Source organism: Saccopteryx leptura, chromosome 2 (genome assembly GCF_036850995.1).
Source record: "Saccopteryx leptura isolate mSacLep1 chromosome 2, mSacLep1_pri_phased_curated, whole genome shotgun sequence".
Classification (NCBI taxonomy): Eukaryota; Metazoa; Chordata; class Mammalia; order Chiroptera; family Emballonuridae; genus Saccopteryx; species Saccopteryx leptura.
Window position 1 is genome coordinate 340,496,289 of NC_089504.1, and position 20,624 is coordinate 340,516,912.

The 20,624-nt window shown below is 50.8% G+C and overlaps 1 protein-coding gene across 1 annotated transcript; it reads left to right on the forward strand.

The window, feature by feature from the left end:
- Positions 1–15,789: 15,789 nt before the first annotated feature.
- On the forward strand, positions 15,790–16,233 carry LOC136392306 (octapeptide-repeat protein T2-like). Its single transcript, XM_066364395.1, has one exon. The coding sequence runs from the start codon at positions 15,790–15,792 to the stop codon at positions 16,231–16,233; it is 444 nt and encodes a 147-aa protein (XP_066220492.1).
- Positions 16,234–20,624: the final 4,391 nt, after the last annotated feature.

Consider the following 20,624-nt stretch of genomic DNA (forward strand, 5'->3'; position numbering starts at 1 on the left):
ATTCACATGGCCCTGATGACTCTGACATCCTGTGCCCGGGGTCCACGTTCCTCACCCTCTGCCCCCTTTCCTCATCCTCAACATACAAAGTCTGAAATCCTCCCTCAATAGCTCAATGGTAAAATCAGACAGTCCTCTGTCCAAGTCATCAGAGTCCCAAGGCTCCAGGACAAAGGAAGGTCACTCCCTGACCTGTGGTGGCGTAGTGGATAAAGTGTTGACCTGGAACGCTGAGGTCTCTGGTTCGAAACCCTGGGCTTGCCTGGTCAAGGCACATACGAGAAGCAACTACTATGAGTTGGTACTTCCTGTTCTTCCCTCACCCTTCTCCATCTATCTATCTATCTATCTATCTATCTATCTATCTATCTATCTATCTAAAGTCAATAAATAATTTTTTTTTTTTTCCTGAAGCTGGAAATGGGTAGAGACAGTCAGACAGACTCCCGCATGTGCCAGACCGGGATCCACCCGGCACGCCCACCAGGGGCAACGCTCTGCCCACCAGGGGGCGATGCTCTGCCCCTCCGGGGGGTCGCTCTGCCGTGACCAGAGCCACTCTAGCGCCTGGGGCAGAGGCCAAGGAGCCATCCCCAGCGCCCGGGCCATCTTTGCTCCAATGGAGCCTTGGCTGCGGGAGGGGAAGAGAGACAGAGAGGAAGGAGGGGGGGGGGGTGGAGAAGCAAATGGGCGCTTCTCCTATGTGCCCTGGCCGGGAATCGAACCCAGGTCCCCTGCACGCCAGGCCGACGCTCTACCGCTGAGCCAACCGGCCAGGGCCAATAAAAATTTTTTAAAAATGTGTGAGGATCACTAGCAGCAGGTCAATGGCAGGTGGCTGTCATTCTCTTTGACATGTGGCTCATATATTGAGAGTTAGAAGAAGCAGCTTGTAAAGTGGAAAGGAATCCTCTTTGGAGTCAGAACAACATGAGTTCAAGTTTGGCCACCCCCCTCACCACCCCCACCACCACCACCACCCCACCCCTACCCCTGTTTGCTAGCTGAGTCATCCTGGAGAGTCACCCGTACTCCCCGGGTCTCGGTTTCCTTGCCTGTAAAACATGCAGGTCATAGACCTGCACAGAGCTGCTGGCGGGCTCAGTGGCAGAGCGTCTGCAGCGCACGGTGCCAGGCTTGGGGACAGAGCCCGACAGACGGGCTCTTTCTCTCCCTCTTTTATCCAAGCTCTCGAATCTTCATTGATTCTGCTTCCCTCTTCCAAAAATATCTATAATTATTATTATTAAAACACCTGCCAAGGGTTTAATAATGTCTTCAGCTAATTCCCTTCAGGCCCCAGGCAGGCCTGCCTCCAGACACGGTGATTTGCACTAGGACAGCATTGTCCAATTTTCCTAAGTGTCCTCTTTCCCACCTTTCGTCAGCTGTATTGACAAGGCTTTTGTCCCCTTCTAATTGCCCATCCCTTGGATGTTTTCTTGCTTTTCCTTGTTAAAGACCAATTTTACAAAGCACTTCAGTGGCTCAGCCATTTTTATCATGATCGTTAATTTTATTTCCCTTCTCACTTATTCATGGGGCAGGCAGCTCTCAAAAGATCTCTTTTTCCTGATATATTTGTGAAATGCCCTTCTTATTTCCTCTGGCGGTCCCAGGACTCTGCACAGCTTTTATTTCCTCCCTTTTATTTCCTGCCCTTCTGTTCCTCTGAAGCCTTTGTTGATTCCAGATCTTCCTCTCTGCGCGCTCCCCGCCCCTCAACGTGGCTTTTGCGGCCGCCTTTTCTCCCTCTCTCCTCCGTGTCAGGCCCGGCCTCTGGTGCCCGGGCTCCATCGTGAGGCCTACAGCTCCCAGATGAGCCATGACACAAGAGATGAGGCGGCCCAGACAAGGTGGGGGCGGGGGAAGGAGGGAGGGAAGTAACTGAACTCTGGCTACAGTTTAGGTGCAGAATTTGCCAGTTGGTTGGATGTCGGCTGAGAGAAAAAAAAAGTTATGAATGACACAAAGGTTTTTAGCCTGGAAAACTGGAAGAAAGGACTGTCCATTAACTGAGACAGGACCACCTGTAAGAAGTCAGATTTGGAAAGAAAAGACCAGCAGCTCAGTGGGGGTCATGTGACCTGCGACACGCCCCCCCCTAGACAAGAGACTCCAGGAGGAGACTGTGGGATGTACAGATGCCGAGCGCAGAGAGGGAGTCAGGAAGCGTCAGCGTATAGCTGGTGTTTAAAGTCATGACATATGAACAGAAGGGAAATCAATGGAGTATTTTATTACTGTCTAAACCAATACTCAATAATCCCACAGTGGGTATTTCTGGTATAACTGAGTGGGGGAACATGGCTGAGACCTAGAGCTCCAACGTGGCTTCTTATTCCCTTCCCCTGAATCTGAAAGCAGGCCTAACTTATCTAGCTCATTTGGAGTCTAGATGACAAGGTCGGGCCTGATATTTAGGGCCTGCTGATCTGCTTACCATCCCCATAGGGAACAGAAAGAGAGGCCGGTCTGGTGTATTCACGGGGACACAGGAAGTTACGTAGGGGATGGTGCACCACAGTGCAGGGTCTTGTCCACTTTTCAATGTTCCCACGAGAGTCTAGATCTTGACCCATCACATTCCAACTCCTCTGCCCTACGGGGGCATTAGTAGGGTAGGAAGAAAAAGTGGAGCATGAGGAGAGAGGCTGAAGTGTGGTCCCCAGGAAAATTCTCTTGACAGGAAGAAGGAAGTAAACCGTTTACTCTGCATAGCTAATAGTGGTTGTGACTATGCAAGATTCACCTGTTTTGCACCATCACCTGCTTTCTCTACCACAGCAGTGTGATGAACGCAGAGGCCCTAGCCCCTGCCCCAGGGACACGTGCAGTCCCCATTGCCCAGGCTTCTCACCTTGCACCACCCATCAAGCAATGCACAGAGCTCCAGCCCTAACTTGACCATCACTGTTGGGAACTCCTTTCTCTCTTCAGTCTCTACCACATTCTCTAATGGATGCTGTTAGCATCTTACATTATTGGTCTCTCTAACGTGCTCTCTGCACCTGGCCCTTTGAACTGGATTCTAGGCCTTGACCACCCCAGTCCTACGATTTTGGCAGCCTCTTACCTATGATTTGAACTTTTGCTCTTTCTAAACTGTTTCAAGATACTTTGAGGACTCAACATCTATTCCTTCACCCTTCCACCCCCCCCCCCTTCACTCCTGCCACCTCATTCCAGGCGATGGCATCTTTCTATTATACTGAACACTCTTCAAACCAAGTCCTAGTAATGGATACAGAAAAGCAGAGAAATACAATCTTGTAAAAGAAATATCTCCTCCCCCAAACTATGGAGTGTAGGGAGTATAATACCTGTTACCTTGAAGACTAAAAATAGGTTATTAAATTGAAGCCCAGGTTGGAGGTATTTGAATTTCAAAGACTGTCTGTGCTAAGCAGAAAAAAAAATCATCCCAAGATGGAGAAGAGGGTTGATACAAATGATAACTGACAAAGTACAACTCAGTGGTCCTCAGACTTTGGGATTTTGTAGTTCAGCAAAAAAATTTAAAGAGAAAATTGGAGGATTTAACACAGAGTTGCCAGCTTTGTATTCTGCCAGGGATAGCAGCTCAAGAAACTGACTATGGTCTACTGGCACCATCATTTCGTAGATGAAAGGATGTTTGAACGCTAAGAAAGTAGGAAAGATATAATCCCAGAAAGAAAGGGACAATGCTATTGAAAATGAATAAATTTAGCTCTATGAAAAACTCACTCATGTTTTTCTCACCTCTCCACAAGCTGATAAAAAAAAAAGTTGGCATGGAACCCTGCAACGCCTAAATTAAACACATAATAATTTCCACAAAATATGCACTGTCCCCAAACTGTTTAACCCTTCCGCAGATGCTGCCTTTTATAACCTAGTGCAGGTCAAAGAGGCCCCGTGAGGAGGAGGTGAAGGAGAAGCGTCCTGTCTTGCCCTGGGGTCTTCCTTCCTCTGAGAATTACTTCCTTTTGTCCCTTTTGAATAATGGACTTCAAACAGTTCAACTTCTCAAGTTTGTTTTCCCATCATCAATTTTCCCCACAGGCTTCTGATAAAATCCAACATCACATTCTCAGAAACTGATTGCTGGGTTTCTAAGAACAGCGATTTCTCAGTAGACATTAGCTAAGTTTGGGACTGAGGTTCAGGCTGCTCCCTGCTGGGTTCTGCAGCCATTGCTTGGTCATGCACAGGAAGGGCCCTACTCAAGCCCTCCATGCCTGCAATGTTTCTTGTTTTCTGTTCTCTTGTTACCATTATCTAGGTTACTATTAATGTGTGTGGTCAGGATACCTTCCAGGAAAGTGAGACGTGGTGGAAGTAAATGGTACAAGGGAGACCGTTGCTTTAGAGTCTGTAAAAGTCCAGATGGCATAGAATTACATGATATCTGACAGAAAAAAAAATGTGAACATCTAGAACTGCTATTGGGACAATGAAAAGCACGTGCGCTGAGAGATGGAAGGGAGGAGCCATGATCTAGGTGGTCAGTTGGCTATGGGCTCCAAGCCTAGTTCTGCCAGCCACATGCCATCAAGCAGTCATTTAGCCTTACTAAATCTCAGTGTTCTGACCTATAACAAATCATAATACTGCCAACCTCTTCTGGGAAAGATGGCAGCGTAGGTAGATGTGGTACTTGAACCCTCCCACAACCACAACAAAATTACAACTACACTACAGAACAACCATCATTGAGAACTACCTGAAATCTAGCTGAACAGAAGTCCTACAACTCAGGATCTAAAGAAGAAGCCGCATCAAGACTGGTAGGAGAGGTGGAGACACAGGACAAGCAGGTTCCACACACAGTGTGACGATTAAAAATTGAGAGGGCTATTTCAGCTGTGAACATCCCTTCCCTGTGGAACATAGGATCTCAGCCTCACACTGGGCTTCCCAGTCCAGGCGTCTAGTGCTGGGAAGAGAAGTCCCCATATTGACTGTCAAAAACAGTGAAAATTTTAGCTGAGTGAGACAGAGGCTGCTGGAGTCCCAGGGCTTCCTCTTAAAGGGCCCATACATAGAATTAGATTCAATCCCTCTGACTCCAACACAACAGCTGGAAAGGTGCCAGGGACATACTAGGAGAACCGAACTGTCTGGCTTTGAAACAGCTTTCTCCCAGACAGAAGAGCTGGCAGAGGCCATTGTTCCTTCGCTGGTCCTCCCCTTGCAGGTGCAGAGGAGCCCATATCTGAGACTCCATCAGCTGGCTAACACTGTCAGCTCCACCCTGGTGATTCCCTGAGACCCCACTCTGCTCAACTTCTGGCCCCATCTAAGCTGCCTCCAGTGGTTTTTCTATACCAACAGGTTGTCTTGGCTCATGCTGTGCAATGTTAAACTCTCTCAAAGGTTCACAAACCCCAAATGAGCATCTCCTCATTTGGCCTCAGCATCTCCTGGACCTCTTGCTAAGTGGTCCCAAGCCCAGTACCAGTGGCAGCCATGCTCAGCTTTGCAGCTTGGCCTTTCTTGGGTACCTCCAAGCCTAGCACAAGTAGCCGCCATCTACAGATCACTTTGTAGCTCATGCTGGGTGGCCACGGGCAGGGCACAGGCAGCAGCTGAGCTTGGCCTGCACCTCCCAGAGCCAAAACACCTGGTGGCCAGCCTCAGACCATGCCAGAGCACTTCCCAACCACCTCTACAAGTGACGTGCTGAAGGGGTGAACTCAGCAGACACCAGAGCCACACTGAGGCAAGTTTGGCTATGTGGGGTCAGCCCCCACTGTAGTTGTGGAGGGTCCTCACAGTTGATTGGCCTGGGGTCAAGCCTTCCCATGGAGGTGCCAACGACAATCAAGGCAGCGACAACAGGAGGTGCACACAGCCCACAGGGAGAGCGTATCTGGCACACCTCACTTGGGTGACCGGGACAGTGTCTAGGAAAGGCTACCCCACCAAGACTGGGAAACATAGCAGATCTTTGAATACATAGAAATAAACAGCAAGGGGCAGCCAAAATGGGGGGACAAAGAAACAGGTCCCAAATGAGAGAACAGGAGAAAAAGAACTAAATGAAAGGAAAGCAAGCAAACTCCCAGATACAGAGATCAGCGCCAGGGTTATAAGGATGCTCAAGGAACTTAGTGAGAACTTCAACAGCATAAAAAAAAGACATAGAAACCATTAAAAAAAGAGCCAATCAGAAGTGAAGAATCTAATAACTGAAATGAAAAGTACACTAGAAGGAATTGACAGCAAATTAGATGAAGCAGCAGATCAAATCAGGAATTTGGAAGAGGTAGCAGAAAACAATCAGAACAGCAAGATAATGAAATAAATAAGTGAGGATAGTTCATGGGACCTCTGGACACAATTCCTGTCGAGATGCCAACGGCATAGTTCACAGAACTAGAACAAATATTCCAAAAATTTATATAGAACCACAGAAGACCTCAAATAGTCACAGCAATCTTGAGAAAGAAGAACAGAGTTGGAGGAATCAGGCTACCTGGTATCAAACTAGACTACAAGTTCATAGTCATCAAAACAGCGTAGTATTGGCATGTAAACAAACATACAGATCAATGGAACAGAGCAGAGAGCCAGAAATAATTCACACCTTTATGGTCAATTAATATTTGACAAAGGAGGCAAAAACATATAATCTTTAGATAGTCCATTCAATAAAGGATGTTGGGATAATTGGACAGATATGTACAAAAAAATGATACTAGACCACCTTTTTACAGCATACACAAGAATGAACTCCAAGTGGATTGAAGATTTAAGACTCAAAACCATTAAAGTCCTAGAAGAAAATACAGGCAGTAAAATCTCAGATATTTCTCTTAGCAATATTTTTTCTGATATATCTCCTCAGGCAAGAAAAACAAACAAACAAACAGAAATAAATAAACAAATGGGACTACATTAAAAGAAACCAACAAAATGAAAAGACAACCCACTGAATGGGAGAACATATTCACCAATGAGACAGCTGATACAGAGTTAATATCCAAAATTTATTTTTTTAAAAAAACAAACTCATACAACTCAAAACCAAAAAAAAAAAAAAATCCAGTTAAAAAAGTGGGTAAAACACCTGAATAGACACTTCTTCAAGGAGGACATACAGATGGCCAATAGACATATGAGAAGATGCTCAGTGTCACTAATCATCAGAGAAATGCAAATTGAAACCACAATGAGATATCACTTCACACCTGTCAGAATGGCTGTCATCAATAAATCATCAAACAATCAATGTTGGAGAAGATGTGGAGAAAAGAGAATTCTTGTGCAGTGCTGATGGGAATGCAGACTGGTGCAGCCACTGTGGAAAGCAGTATGGAGATTCCACAAAAAATATATATAAATAAAACTTGGTTATGACCCAGTGATTCCACTTTGGGGAATATATCTGAAGAAACCCAGAACACTAATGCAAAGGAATGTATGCACCCCCATGTTTGTTGCAGCATTATTCACAATAGCCAAGGTTTGGAAGCAGCCCAAGTGCCCATAAAAGTACATGAGTGAATAAAAAAGCTGTGGTACATTTATATGATGGAATACTATTCAGCCAGAAAAAAAAAACAGAAGGAAATCTTACCTCTTGTGACACACAAATGGACCTGGAGAGTATTATGCTAAGCAAAATAAGCCAGTCAGAGGAAGACAAGCACCATATGATTTCACTCATATGTGGAATCTAACAAACAAAATAGAAACAGACTTATAGACACAGGGAATAGACTGACAGCTGTCAGAGGGGAGGGGGTTGGAGGCTGGGTGAAAATAGTGAAGCGGTCAAGAAAAAAAATCATAGACACAGACACTAGTATGGTGGTTACCAGAGGGAAGGGGGGGGGGGAGAAGAGGGTAAGAGGGGGAATAGATGGAGGAGACTTGACCTTTGGTAGTAAATACACAATATAATATACAAATGGTGCCTGACCAGGTGGTGGCGCAGTGGATAGAGCGTCAGACTGGGATGCGGAGGACCCAGGTTTGAGACCCTGAGGTTGCCAGCGCGGGCTCATCTGGCTTGAGCAAAGCTCACCAGCTTGGATCCAAGGCCACTGGCGCGAGTACAGGGTTACTCAGTCTGCTGAAGGCCCACGGTCAAGGCACATATGAGAAAGCAATCAATGAACAACTAAGGTGTCACAATGAAAAACTGATGCTTGATGCTTCTCATCTCTCTCTGTTCCTATCTGTCTGTCCCTATCTATCCCTCTCTCTGACTCTCTGTCTCTGTAAAAAAAAAAAAAAAATACAAATGGTGTATTATGGAATTGTACACTTAAACCTATATAATTTTATTAACCACTGTCATCCCAATAAAGTCAATAAAAATTTTAACCCTTAAAAAGAAAAGCCTGTAGGAAGAGACAAAGAGGGACCCAGCAATTACATTTTTGGGTATTTATAAAAAAAACAACACACACACACACACACAAAACCCCCAAAACCTGATTTGAAAAAGCATATGCATATATTCATTCAAAAAACTTATGAATATATCCATATATTCATTTCAGCATCATTTTCAATAGCTAAGATATGGAAGCAACCTCAGTGTCCTTCAGTAGATGAGTGGATAAAGAAGTGGTGCATACATACAATGGAATATGACTCAGCCATAAAAGGAAGAATGAAATCTTGCCATCTGCAACAACACGGACGGAGCTTGAGGGCAGTATGCTGAAATAAGTCAGACGGAGAAAGACAAATGCCACAGGATTTCACTTACATGTGGAATCTAATGAGCAAAATAAACGAAGGAAGTTGAAACAGACTCATAGACACAGAGGATAGAATGATGTTTGCCAGAGAGGAGACGGTTGGAGGGGGGCTGGGTGCAAAGGTGAAGGAATCAAGAGGTACAAACTGGCAATTACAAAACAGTCACGGGGTTACAAAGCACAGCACCGGGAAACCGCAATGATATTGTAATCATTGCATATAGTGCCAGGTGGGCGCTGGAAGTATCTGGGGGGAGCACTTTGTAACTTATATAAATGTGTAATCACTGAATTGTACACCTAAAACTAATATAATATTGTATGTCAACTGTAATTGAAAAATAAACAATTGTTAAAAGAGCACAATCCTCCCGGCTTCAGTGGGCTGTGTGGAAGATTAGGGAAGTAATGTGTGTACACAGCCTCTAATACAGCAGCGCCTGGGCCAGAGGAGGGGCTCCCTTCTTTCCTTCCCTGTTTTCCTGACTGCAGAGAAAGGATCCAGGCGGAGCAGACCTGGGGAAGATAGACGTGTTCAAAGGTCGAGGGAAGAATCTGGGTAAGCATGGGACAGATTCAATAATATCACCAACAACCCTCCTGGCCCCGGCTGGCTTACGTAACCCTGAGTTGGCGTCACAGACTTGCCTCCAACAAGGAGATGCTTCCCGACTCAGTGAGGTCCCTACACCAACCGCTTGAACCTGCATCGGGCTGGAGGGCCCGCAGCTGTCACTCACGCAGCCCCTGCGTCCTGTCCCTCCCTCTCGCTGGGCGCTGTGCTGAATACCTTGCATACAGCAACTCCTGCACCGCAAGTATTATCAGCTAGTATTGTGCGCGTGGCATAACAAGAGGAGAGAGAGGTTTGTAAATCGCCGGAAGACACCAGATGGTACTCAGGAGACTCCACATGCAAACCAGGCTTGCCCTTGTTCTGTGCACTCCCGTGTTGCCCTTGCCCAGGGAGGGGGACACTGCTGGAGAGAAGTAAGTGGGAGAGCCCTCTCCCCAAGGCTGAAGCTCAGCGGGTGGGAATCCAAACCCATCTGCTGCCTCTCCCGGAGTGAAACACGGAGGAGGCGGGGTCAGGGGCATGATTTGGGGACAGTGCTATTTATATAGAGAAAGCAAATGAGGAGGGATGGAAAAGGCAGTCAGAAACTCCACCTCCTTGCTTCCTGTCACCTGCCTCCCCTCCCCACTCTCTTCTCCTCTTTTCCTTCTTCCCCCACCTTGTCCGCTTGCCCCCTCCCCTCTCCCCCGCAGGAGCACCCCGGAATCTAGCCTCCCCCCACGAAGAGCCTGGCGCCTCCCCCTAACAGCTTGGCCCAAGAGTGTTCTGCCACCTTTGTTCCTTCTGTCATCTGGTGTCTTCTCATAATTGCATGTTTTCTTGAGAGAAATTCAAGGGCCAAAGAGAGCTAAAATGACTTCCCGATCAATAACCCTTTAAGCAAGTTTCCGAAGGATGCTTTGTTGACAAACTTGCAGGCCTTGTTTTCTTCGTGATTTCAAATGAAAACAAAGTCACTGATATAGAATTCATTGGTCAGTCTTCACTGAGTGTCAATTGAGTGCTTGATCTCCAGCCAGGCACTTACCTACAGGATGGCACTGAACCCTCAGGATAGCCCCACCCCCTCACTACAGAAAAGGAAACCGAGGCTCAGAGAGATGAAGGGCTTTGTCCACAGGTCATAAAGCAAGCAAGTAATGGAGACAAACGTAGAATAAGCCTATTAAGTTCCTACACTCGCTTTGTCATTGAGATCTGTATAAAGCATAGAGGTGTGTCACCCCAACTCTTGAAGTATAAGCAATGGGAACATAAATCGATCTCACTTAAGCAAAAGGAACATTGCTGAAAATATATCTGAAACTCAAAGGATCAGTAGGAGAATTTGCAAGGATATGAGTAGACCGGGACCCCTTGGAGGACTGGGTGCAAACAGAGGGACAGCAGGGCCCCTCTGCTGGGGGCTCTGCCTCTGGGCGTGTGGGCTCCCTCTCTTCGGGGCTTGCTGTCCCTTGTCTAGCTCCAGAAGTTGCTTTCAGATGGTCATGCTTGTTCATGTGTTGTTTTTGGGTGACAGGATCACAGGCGCCAGATTATTGTCCCACCAGATCATAGCTGATGAGGAAGAAGTAACCTCCAAACAGATTGCCACCAGGAGGGTGATGACACAAAGGAGGGAGCAGTCACAGGGGTGGGGGTCACACACATCACAGGGGGCTTCACAGAACGGAAGATGCGTGGGCCCGGGCTTGAAGAGGAAGCAGCAGCCACCTCCGAACAGCTGCCTGGGACTGACTGTGCCCTGGGGAAGCTGGGTGAGCCTGCCGCGTGCATTCACTGCCTCGCTCTTCCCGGCAGCCCACGGCACAGGTAAGGAAACCGAGGCTCAGAAAGCTTCGGTTTCTTCCCCAAGGCCTCACAGGGATGAGTGGCAGAGTCGGAATTCAGTCCAAGCCTCGCTGACTTCTGAATCCAGCTCTTACCCGCTCCGCTGGCAAACAATGCCGCACAATTCCCGAGCATTACGCATGTCAGAGAGCTCTCAGAGCCGGATATCAGTTAGCACTGCGCAGCCCTGCCGAGGAGACAGGGCAGGTGCATTGTGCTCACTTCCCGGTCAAGCAAAGGAGACCCAGAGATGCTGAGTGACTCTCCCAAGATCACACAGCTGCTTAACAGAAGGGCCAGGTCTGCCCCTGACTCGGTCCCTCCTTGCTGCATATGCTTGGCGGGTCTTGAGTGCCCAGCGGGGGAGGGACCGGAGTCCAGCCACGGAGGACAAGGAAGAGTTCTTCATTTTCAGACTCTGGCATTTGATTCCCAGGCAGGCCTCCTGAGCCTCCACCCCACACGAGCACCGGAGAGAGCCACCCAGGGCCTGATGCCTTGACATCTTGGGGCCTGGGCACAGTTAAACACAAATGGGGAATTGTTGCCTAACAAATAAGCAACAGGTAAAAGCAATCAAGCCATCTGTTACCTCCCACCCACTGCCACCGCTTAATCCCCTTTCCCGGCTGTGTCCCCAGCTCCATGCTCAAACACAAATTGATATACTGGCCTTTGCATATGTATTTATGGCTTCAGGTAGAGAGAGAGCCACAGGAGCAGGTGGTGGGGAAAGCAGTCACTAGAGATGCTTTGCTCATGCAAATGTCCTCAGTTAGGGAGGGAAGTCGACTGAAGGGCAAGTGGGCCGGGCTGAGCTGGAGAAGAGGAGATAGGGCCTGAATGGCCAATTAGGGGGCCTGCAGGGATGGTCTTCGGTTCTCTGGTTCATGTGGGAAGCATCTTCACACCCTTCTTGTCCCTTTGAGGTCTCCCACCATGCATCCTATCAGCCATATTAGAACCATTGAGGCAAGGGAGACCAAATGACCGTCCATGGTCAGCAGGAGGCATGGGCAGAGCAGGCAGGAGCCCCAGCACCCCCATAGCCAGCCTGCCTAGAAGCTGGTCTCAGGTCTCCTCTCAAAGCCTCAGGTGCCTCATTCTAAGCTACGTGGGTGTGCCAGCCACGCCCAAATGAGTTGGACCCAAGACTGGATATTAGTATGAATTGTGGCTGGTGTTGACTGAGTACCTACCATGGGCTGAGCCCTTTGTTTTGCCGGCACAGCAATCTCATGAGGTAGATGTTACTATACCCATTTTACAAATGAAGAAACTGAGGTTGCCACGACATCAAATTCAAGGATTTGTCAACAGGTACTCATGGTAGGCCTAGGCTGGAGCCAGGCTCCAGGTGGGCACTTGGGATGCAAAGATGTTCTAGACAGTTGGCAAGTCCTCACGGCAGGGTCAGAGCCAGTCACATGTGCTGCTGAAGAAGAAATGGGGTGGTGATAGTTGGCCCAGGGATAGGGAGGGCTCTCTGTGGCCCGAAGGGTGAAAGAAAAACCATCCAGATAAGGAATGCAGTAGATAAGGAACAGTATATGCAAAGGCCCTGAGGAAGGAAGGGCTTGGCGTCTGGGGCCTGTGTGGCTGGGACCTGTTTAAGGAAAGGGGGCAGCTGGAGGTGAGGTAGAGACAGAAGCAGGCCCAGACCAAGTAAGGTCTTGTAGGCTCTATAGGAAGTTTCCAGGTTGCTGCCAAAGGTCACCCAGATGAGTTAGACTCCAAAGACAGGTTTCTGCCCCTGTCCCCTCTCACCCCATGCTGCCAATGACCAGTCACCTACTTGGTGACACAATGACCAATCATCTACTTGGAAAGCCTTCCCATGGTCACAGAATGAGGCAGAGAGAAGACCCTACGGCTTCCCAGGCTGAAGTTTTCTCCTAGTCACACACAGGGGCTGCACAGAGCGGGGCACAGAGTATTCATCTGATTTTATTTTTTTTTTAATTTAATTTTTTATTTTTCTGAAATGGGGAGGCAGTCAGACAGACTCTCGCATGCGCCCGACCGGGATCCACCTGGCACGCCCACCAGGGGGCGACGCTCTGCCCATCCGGGGTGTCGCTCTGTTGAAACCAGAGCCATTCTAGCACCTGAGGCAGAGGCCACAGAGCCATCCCCAGCGCCCGGGCCAACTCTGCTCCAATGAAGCCTTGGCTGCGGGAGGGGAAGAGAGAGACAGAGAGGAAGGAGAGGGGGAGGGGTGGAGAAGCAGATGGGCACTTCTCCTGTGTGCCCTGGCCGGGAATCGAACCCGGGACTCCTGCATGCCAGGCCGACGCTCTACCACTGAGCCAACCGGCCAGGGCCTATTCATCTGATTTTAAAGTTCCAAGTTACCCAGATGCGGACAGCAAAGAGGAAGGAAGCCCCCTCAGTAAGTCAGTCAATAAGGAGTAGCGCAGGTTTGGGAGGCACACCTCCAAACATCCAGGAAACTGATGGGGGCAGGGAGGGCAGAGAAATATCTGAGCGCATCTCACAGTGGGATGGGGTCTGAGAGCAGCCCCAGTCCCTTCAGGGCTCCAGCCCAGGTCACGGGTACAGTCAGACTCCCCCTCCTACCCGCCGTGTGAGCTGGAGCAAGCTTCTGAACCTCTTCATGCCCTTGTTCCCCCACCTGGAAAATGAATCTCACCTCCTTCATAGAGTTGTGGGGAGAATAGGACGGCTGTCAGGCACCTGGCCTGAGACCTGCACTTAGTAGGTGCTCAATACATGCTAAGCAACGACACTGTGATCACGCCCCTGTCCAGCCAATCAGCGTCCACCCTCTATCATCCATTGTCTCAGAGCTTTGCAGCATCTGAAGTTTCAAACTCTTGTTAAAAATAAGCTTCAGAAAAAGCCACAAGAGGAGGCAGGAAAGGTAAAAAGAGGGGAAAATAGGAGGAATGAGCTTTTTTCGCACCTGAAGCCAGACCTCTAATTCTGACAGCCCTGCCGCCAGCCTCTCTTGCAAATCAAAGGCTGCAGAGTGGCCAGCTGCAAATACAGTGCTGGGCTCTTGGAGAGTGGGGAACTAGAAAGGATGTCTACCCCTCCTCCTGGCCTCACAGGACAGCTCTGGGCAGGCCCAGGCTGTGCCAGAGGCAGCTGGCTGGCATTAAACTGGTGGGAGGGGAAGGTGGTCACTGCCAGCTGCAAATGAGAAGGTGGGAGGAGGCTGGAGACCAGCCTTGGTGGTGGAGGCAGACCTGAGTTCTCATCCTGTGATTCCAGCCGGTTCTCTACATTCGGAAGCCTCGACCGTTTCCCCTGTGAAATAGGTGGATGGTAGCCACTTGACAGACCACCCGTACAACGCAGCAGGCGCTTCTTGAGTGGTGCTCTTCACTCATTCTCTCTCTGCAGGTAAATGAGAGCATGAAGCGGGCTCAGGTGCCCACACACCAGGCCTGACCCCCACCGAGCTGTCCACCCTCTCTTGCTCCCTCGGAAAGTCTTCTCAGTGATTTCAGCGTCAAGCTGCATATCTGGGCTCTTGCGCCATCATTCTCTCAGTCCTTCTCACCCCATTCTACACGCACAACCCTTGCGACCTCCCCACTGCCACTCTCCTGAGCCGTCTCAGCGGCCTCCTCATAGGCCTCCCTGCCTCCGCCGCACCCCACCCGGGCCCGCCACAAGCACACAGCTGCAGATTCACTTCCCAGAAGCCCCGATCTGCCCGTTTTCATGTTCTGCACCAAGCTCCACCACACTGCCCGTTGCCAACAGCTCCACTTGGCAGTGAAAGCCAGCCACATTCTGGGTGCCCCTGGCCCTACGGAATGACCGGCACAGCACCTGGTACGAAGCTGGCACTCCCTGGCGATGGCTAGCAGCCCTCACTTCGGCCTCCCCTCATTCAGCAAGGCCGCCGTTCCCAGCCCTCAGCCTACCCTAGCCGACCTCTGATTTCGCTCATGCCGTCTCCTTCCACCTGGAAGGGCCATCGTCCTTCAGTGTCCAACTGAAATGCTTTCTTCTTCCAGAATCCTACCAGCCAGAACATTCTCGCCCTCATACTGTGCAGAATTTGGACTCTGTCCTAGCGCTCAGCAAAGTCTACTCATAATGGGGTTATTTGCATCGATGGGTAATTTTCTAAGTCTGCCTTTAGGTTTGTACGTGGACCAGGATGTTACTCAGCCTGAGGTGCCGATAAGAGAGAAACCTGGGAACACAGAGCATGAGCAGAGGCCGCTCCAGGGCGCCCACGGGACGGAGGCCTGGTGTGAACTGTCAAGAGTGCCATAGTGCTGAGGGGCAGAAGGGAGGGTGTGCATGAGCAGCACGGTCCTCAGTGCCTTGGGCTCCTTGTGCCAAAGGTATTGCAACACAGTGCAGTCCCCTCTCTGTCTGTCTCTCTCTCTTTCTCTCTCTCTCTCTCTCACACACACACACATCTGCACTGTACACATAAATCTTTACATTCTTAAGTCCTATGATTGGCACGAATTATTCAACAAATATTGAAATAAAATTTCAGCTGCACTCTACTAGTCTTGGTCCTGCTGGGCAGATCAAAACACTTCCAGCAACTGAACAATAAAATAATAAGTAATGACAATGTGCTCTTCCCTTTCCAGAGTGTTATTCACCATCGTGGTCTCCCAGAGTCTTCCCAGACTGGCCCCATCCTGCAGGCATGGAGACCGGCAGGCATGGAGACCCGCAGGCATGGAGACCCGCAGGCATGGAGACCCGCAGGCATGGAGACCCGCAGGCATGGAGACCCGCAGGCATGGAGACCCGCAGGCATGGAGACCGGCAGGCATGGAGACCCGCAGGCATGGAGACCGGCAGGCATGGAGACCCGCAGGCATGGAGACCCGCAGGCATGGAGACCAGCAGGCATGGAGACCCGCAGGCACGGAGACCAGCAGGCACGGAGACCCGCAGGCATGGAGACCCGTAGGCATGGAGACCGGCAGGCATGGAGACCGGCAGGCATGGAGACCCGCAGGCATGGAGACCGGCAGGCATGAAGACCGGCAGGCATGGAGACCGGCAGGCACGGAGACCGGCAGGCACGGAGACCCGCAGGCACGGAGACCCGCAGGCATGGAGACCCGCAGGCACGGAGACCGGCGGGCAGCTCTGATCTCCAGGAGCTGTGGCTGAGTGGGGATTTGGCCAGAAGCAGAGCTCCTCCAAGCCTGGGGGTCTGTGCCTCCTTCTTCTGTGAGACAAGAACCTGCAATGTTCCATGTGGGTTAAGTAATGGGAGGATGAACATCACATGTCCTCCCTCAAGGCTCGGCGCAGAACAACTTCCTCTAGGCAACCTTCTCCGGAAGTCACCCCTTACTCCCCAGTGTGTTCCCAGAGTTCCAAACCTCGGCAGGGGGCGCAAGGACCTGCTTGCAGGTCTGTCATTTGTCTCCTTCGTGACAGGAACAGGGCCTCATTCACCTCTGCGTCCTAGAGTCTGGCATAGTACCCAGCACACCTTAGACCAGGGGTCTCAAACTCAACTCAGCATGTGGGCCACAGAGCAAGATCACAGCCGTTTGGCGGGCCGCACTAGGTCTACAAAAGGCAACTGTTACGCAACACTTTTCTCACTGCAGTTGAAAACAAAAAAAAATCAGTACAAGCACAATCGTACATGCAGTTTACTCAGTGTCACAAAATGACCAGAAACTGTAGTTCGCATCACAACTGCTGTTAACTAAGCTAATATCTAGCTAGGATGCTAGAGAAATGAAAAATACAAGTAGGCCCCTAGGCTTACTTAATTTTATCCAAAATATTTTGAACTTCGTGGATTAGTCTGCAGGCCGCACAAAATTGTTCGGCTGGCCGCATGCGGCCCATGGGCCGCGAGTTTGAGACCCCTGCCTTAGACACTTACCAAACCTTTACCGAGCACTTGAGGGAATGAATGAGTGCATGAGTGATGGAGAATCAGCCCAGGACACAGATGAACTCTGCGCACAGCTGCGCTGAGGGGCAAGGCCCACCAGATGTGAGTGTCAGGGGAGAGGGAGGAGGAGACACGTGCTGGAGAAGGGGTGTGGGACCCCCACCTCACCTCTTCAACCTAGAAGTCTTCCCACAAAGTGATGGGAGTCTTCTGGGTGGTAAAGGGGAACCAAACAGGGAAGGAAGCCCCTCTGCCCTCGGTGGGGTCCACAGAAGGGGGCCCAGCCCTTAGCCCTGAGTGTCTTCTGAGTCCCAAGAAGAGATGAGAAAGCCGGCTCTCTCTGTCGCTGCCCCTGCCAGAGAAGGAGGTCTCTCTGCACCCTCCCCAGTGCTGCCCACATCCTCTACCAACTTCCTTGACTGAAGGTTCTTAGGGGTGTTTTTCCCATTGGGTATGTGTATTTACAGGAATTTGGGGGATGACCAAGCAGAGAGTTGGCATCCCCAAGTCCCTCTGGAAACCCATCAGAAGCTCGGAAACATTCCTTTTCCCCAGACGCCTGACATTCCGTCTTGTCTGTGGCCAGTAGCCAGCACTGAACAAGTTCATTAATATTCATGTTAATAATCTCCTCCATTTGCTTCACGCTTTCCCGCTTACAAAGCACTTTCAGATCCATCATCTCCTCCGATCCTCACCGCCAGCCTGGGAGGTCAGCGGGACGGTGGTCCTCATCCCCATTTCCCTGAGGGGAGCCCCAGGGCCCTGCCCCCGGGGGCAGAAGGGGCCTGCCCAGAGCTACACACAGCAGCAGCCTGGGCGGAGCTGGGCGCAGGGGCCAGGCGTCCTGACCCTGGGCGAGTGCGCCTCCTCCTCATCTCTCTGCTGCCAGTCCCTTTCCTCGGCTGCCTGGTCAATGTCACTGTCAGCATCATCTCCTGGGTCAGGTGATCAGTTCTCAGCCATTCAAAACACAGGTTTGAAATTAAAAAAAAAAAAAAAAAAAAAAAAGCCGGCTTTAGCCATCTGCTAAAACAGGTGAAATGACCTGCCAGCAACTTGCCGAGTGACCTTGGGCCAAGCATTTCCTCTCTGGGCCTCCACCTCCTGGTGTCAAGTGAGAGCGCTGGCCTCGTGGCCTCCTCCTGTTCCGTCCCTCTTTGAGGGGCGACCATGAAGACCTGAAGGACCTCCCGTGGTGCCTGGTGCGGGCTGGCAGCCATCACGCCCTGAGAGCCTCTCCTCAGCGTCCTGGAGTGGGGGGGATGGCCACCTGTCATGAGCCTGTGACCGCCAGGGGAGGGAGCTAGGGAAGCAACAGAGGAGTCCCAGGAACCTTCCTGAGGACGGACTATCTATAGCTGAGCTAAAATTGCTACACCGTAGCTACTCTGTGACAAATGCTTTTCGGCACCTACATTATCAAAATATGTCTAAAAATAGCCCTCCCAGACGGCAATGCTTTTCATTCTTTATTGAGAAACTTGAAAGATGAAAACATCTTTAGATGAGGCACTCGAAGCTCACGGAGGTTGCTCGACTTGCCCGAAGTCACACAGCAAACAGCAGAGGCAAGCGACACACCCAGAGCTGATCTATTTCTCAATCCTCGTGGCTGAGTGACTCAGGCGGTGCGGTACGAGGGGGGCACGTGGGATCCTCTCTTCCATCCCGTCTCGCCTCCCTCCTGCCGTTTCCTTCCTCGGTCCCCCCGGGAGTCCCGGCCCTCGGCAGGCAGGGCCTCCTTCACAACGCCAGCTCGCCCTGTCATCTCAGCCCAGGCGGAGATTTATGGATCTCACTTCAAGGATTTTTCTTTAATAATAACATTTATAATCATTTCAGAAATTAAGGGCTGAGGATGCAAAAGAATTTTAATTAAAATAATCCACAGCTGATAATTATAGGACTCTCTTAGCTGGAACCATCTTTTTCCAATCTGTCACGGTCCCCGAGGAAGGCAGGAGATAACTGTGAGCAAGTGAGCAAGTCCCGGTGCCCGCAATACAGGGTGACCCAGAGGGGTCCCTCTCAGAGGCTGCCTGCTGGGAGGGTGGGCTCGGGGCGGGTGCCAGCTTTGGGGTTGGTCCCTCCCCTGTGTGCCATGCAGGGCTGGCTTCTCAAGAGAGCATAGCCCTCTGGAGCCCTGCCCACCTGGCACCCAGGCTTCCACTGATTTCCCTGTGGGCTCAGAGAGGTCAAGGCCAAGACACAGAGGGGTGAAGGCTGTGTCCTAGGAAACAGAACTCTGCCCCGCCCTACCCTCACCCCCACCTCCAGCACTGTCCTGCCCTCTGCGGTCGGGAGAGGGCAGCGAAGGCCATCAAATGCAGACCTGCGGGATGGACTCAAAGGACAGGGGAGGAGCCCAGCTTGGGAAGGCCGGGCACCAACCAGTCAAGACAACCCCATCCCATGTCTACCACTGGGATCTCATTGGTTCAGCCCTGGCCCACCGCAGCCCATGAAGGGATCACTGGAGAACAAGACACCCCTCTTTCTTAGGAGCTCACGTTCTTACCCAGACAGTCAACCAGCCATAAGAGGAACCAGACATGGTAGAAAATGCTTCATGCCTAAGATGGAGCTGCAGCCGTGAGGGCTTCACAGAGGAGGTGAAGCCTGAGCAGGAAGGATTAAAAGGAGCCCGCCAGCTCAATGACCACCATAACCGCGAGGACTTCCTGACTGTTTCCTACGTGCCAGGTGCTGTGCTGGGCTGCTGCTGCCACAGCTTACTCAAACTTTACATCTAGCGTGAAAGATAAATTTTATTACTAGCGCCCCTGTTGTTTTCTGTCAAAGATAGAGGCTGGGAGAGGTTGCAACGTGTGCTTGAAGTCACATAGAAATAAGAAGTAGAAGTAGGCCTTGAACCCCAAACCATCAATGCCAACCCTGTGCTTAGCCAGTAGGAGGTGGGCCCTCCAGGATAACGGATCGCTAGGGAGGGAAGGTCCTCCCCAAAGGGAATAGGTATAAAGGTCCCAGGATTCAGAACAGGTGACAGGAGCTTGAAAGACAGTAGACAGGAGAGATGGCTGGGCACCATCCCGCCAGACAAGTTTGGGGAAACCTTCCCTGAGTGACTTTCCTCTCTGGGCCTTAGTTTTTCCATCAATAAATCCAGGGTGGGGCTCTCTCTAGAGACCCTTCTGGCTCACGGGCTCAGAGCAGGAGTGTGTGTGGGGGGGACTGGAGGGGGATCTTCAGCTTCCCGGGCCCACTGATGCTGCAGTTCAAACTCTGGGCATACTATCCCTCCCCTCCCCCAACTCTCAGCCTTATGGGGGGGGGAGGGTATCTGATGACGCTCCCCAGGAGAGACCCCCCAAGTCCATTTAAAGTAGAACTGTGATAAGGAAGGGGATCCTGATAGTGGCCTCAAAGTGGCCCCCCGTGGGTTCATGAATGCCTGTCTCCTCCCCCTGGAGATGAAGGACAGGGACAGGTCAGCCAGGGAAACTTGGACATCTTCCAGCGGGAATGGATGGCTGTCCTGGCAGTGAAGCCCAGTGTGTCCCTCCACAGGTTCTCTCTGGGGCCCCCCATGTGTGGCTCAGGCTCCCTCCTGGGCAGCTTTCCTCCCCACCCCCCCCACCCCCGTCCCAGCACCCCGAGCAGCAGGCCGGACCGGAAGAGGATT

Coding starts and splice junctions, on each gene's coding strand:
- LOC136392306 (XM_066364395.1), top strand. CDS start 15,790: ATGGAGACCCGCAGGCATGGAGACCCGCAGGCATGGAGACCCGCAGGC.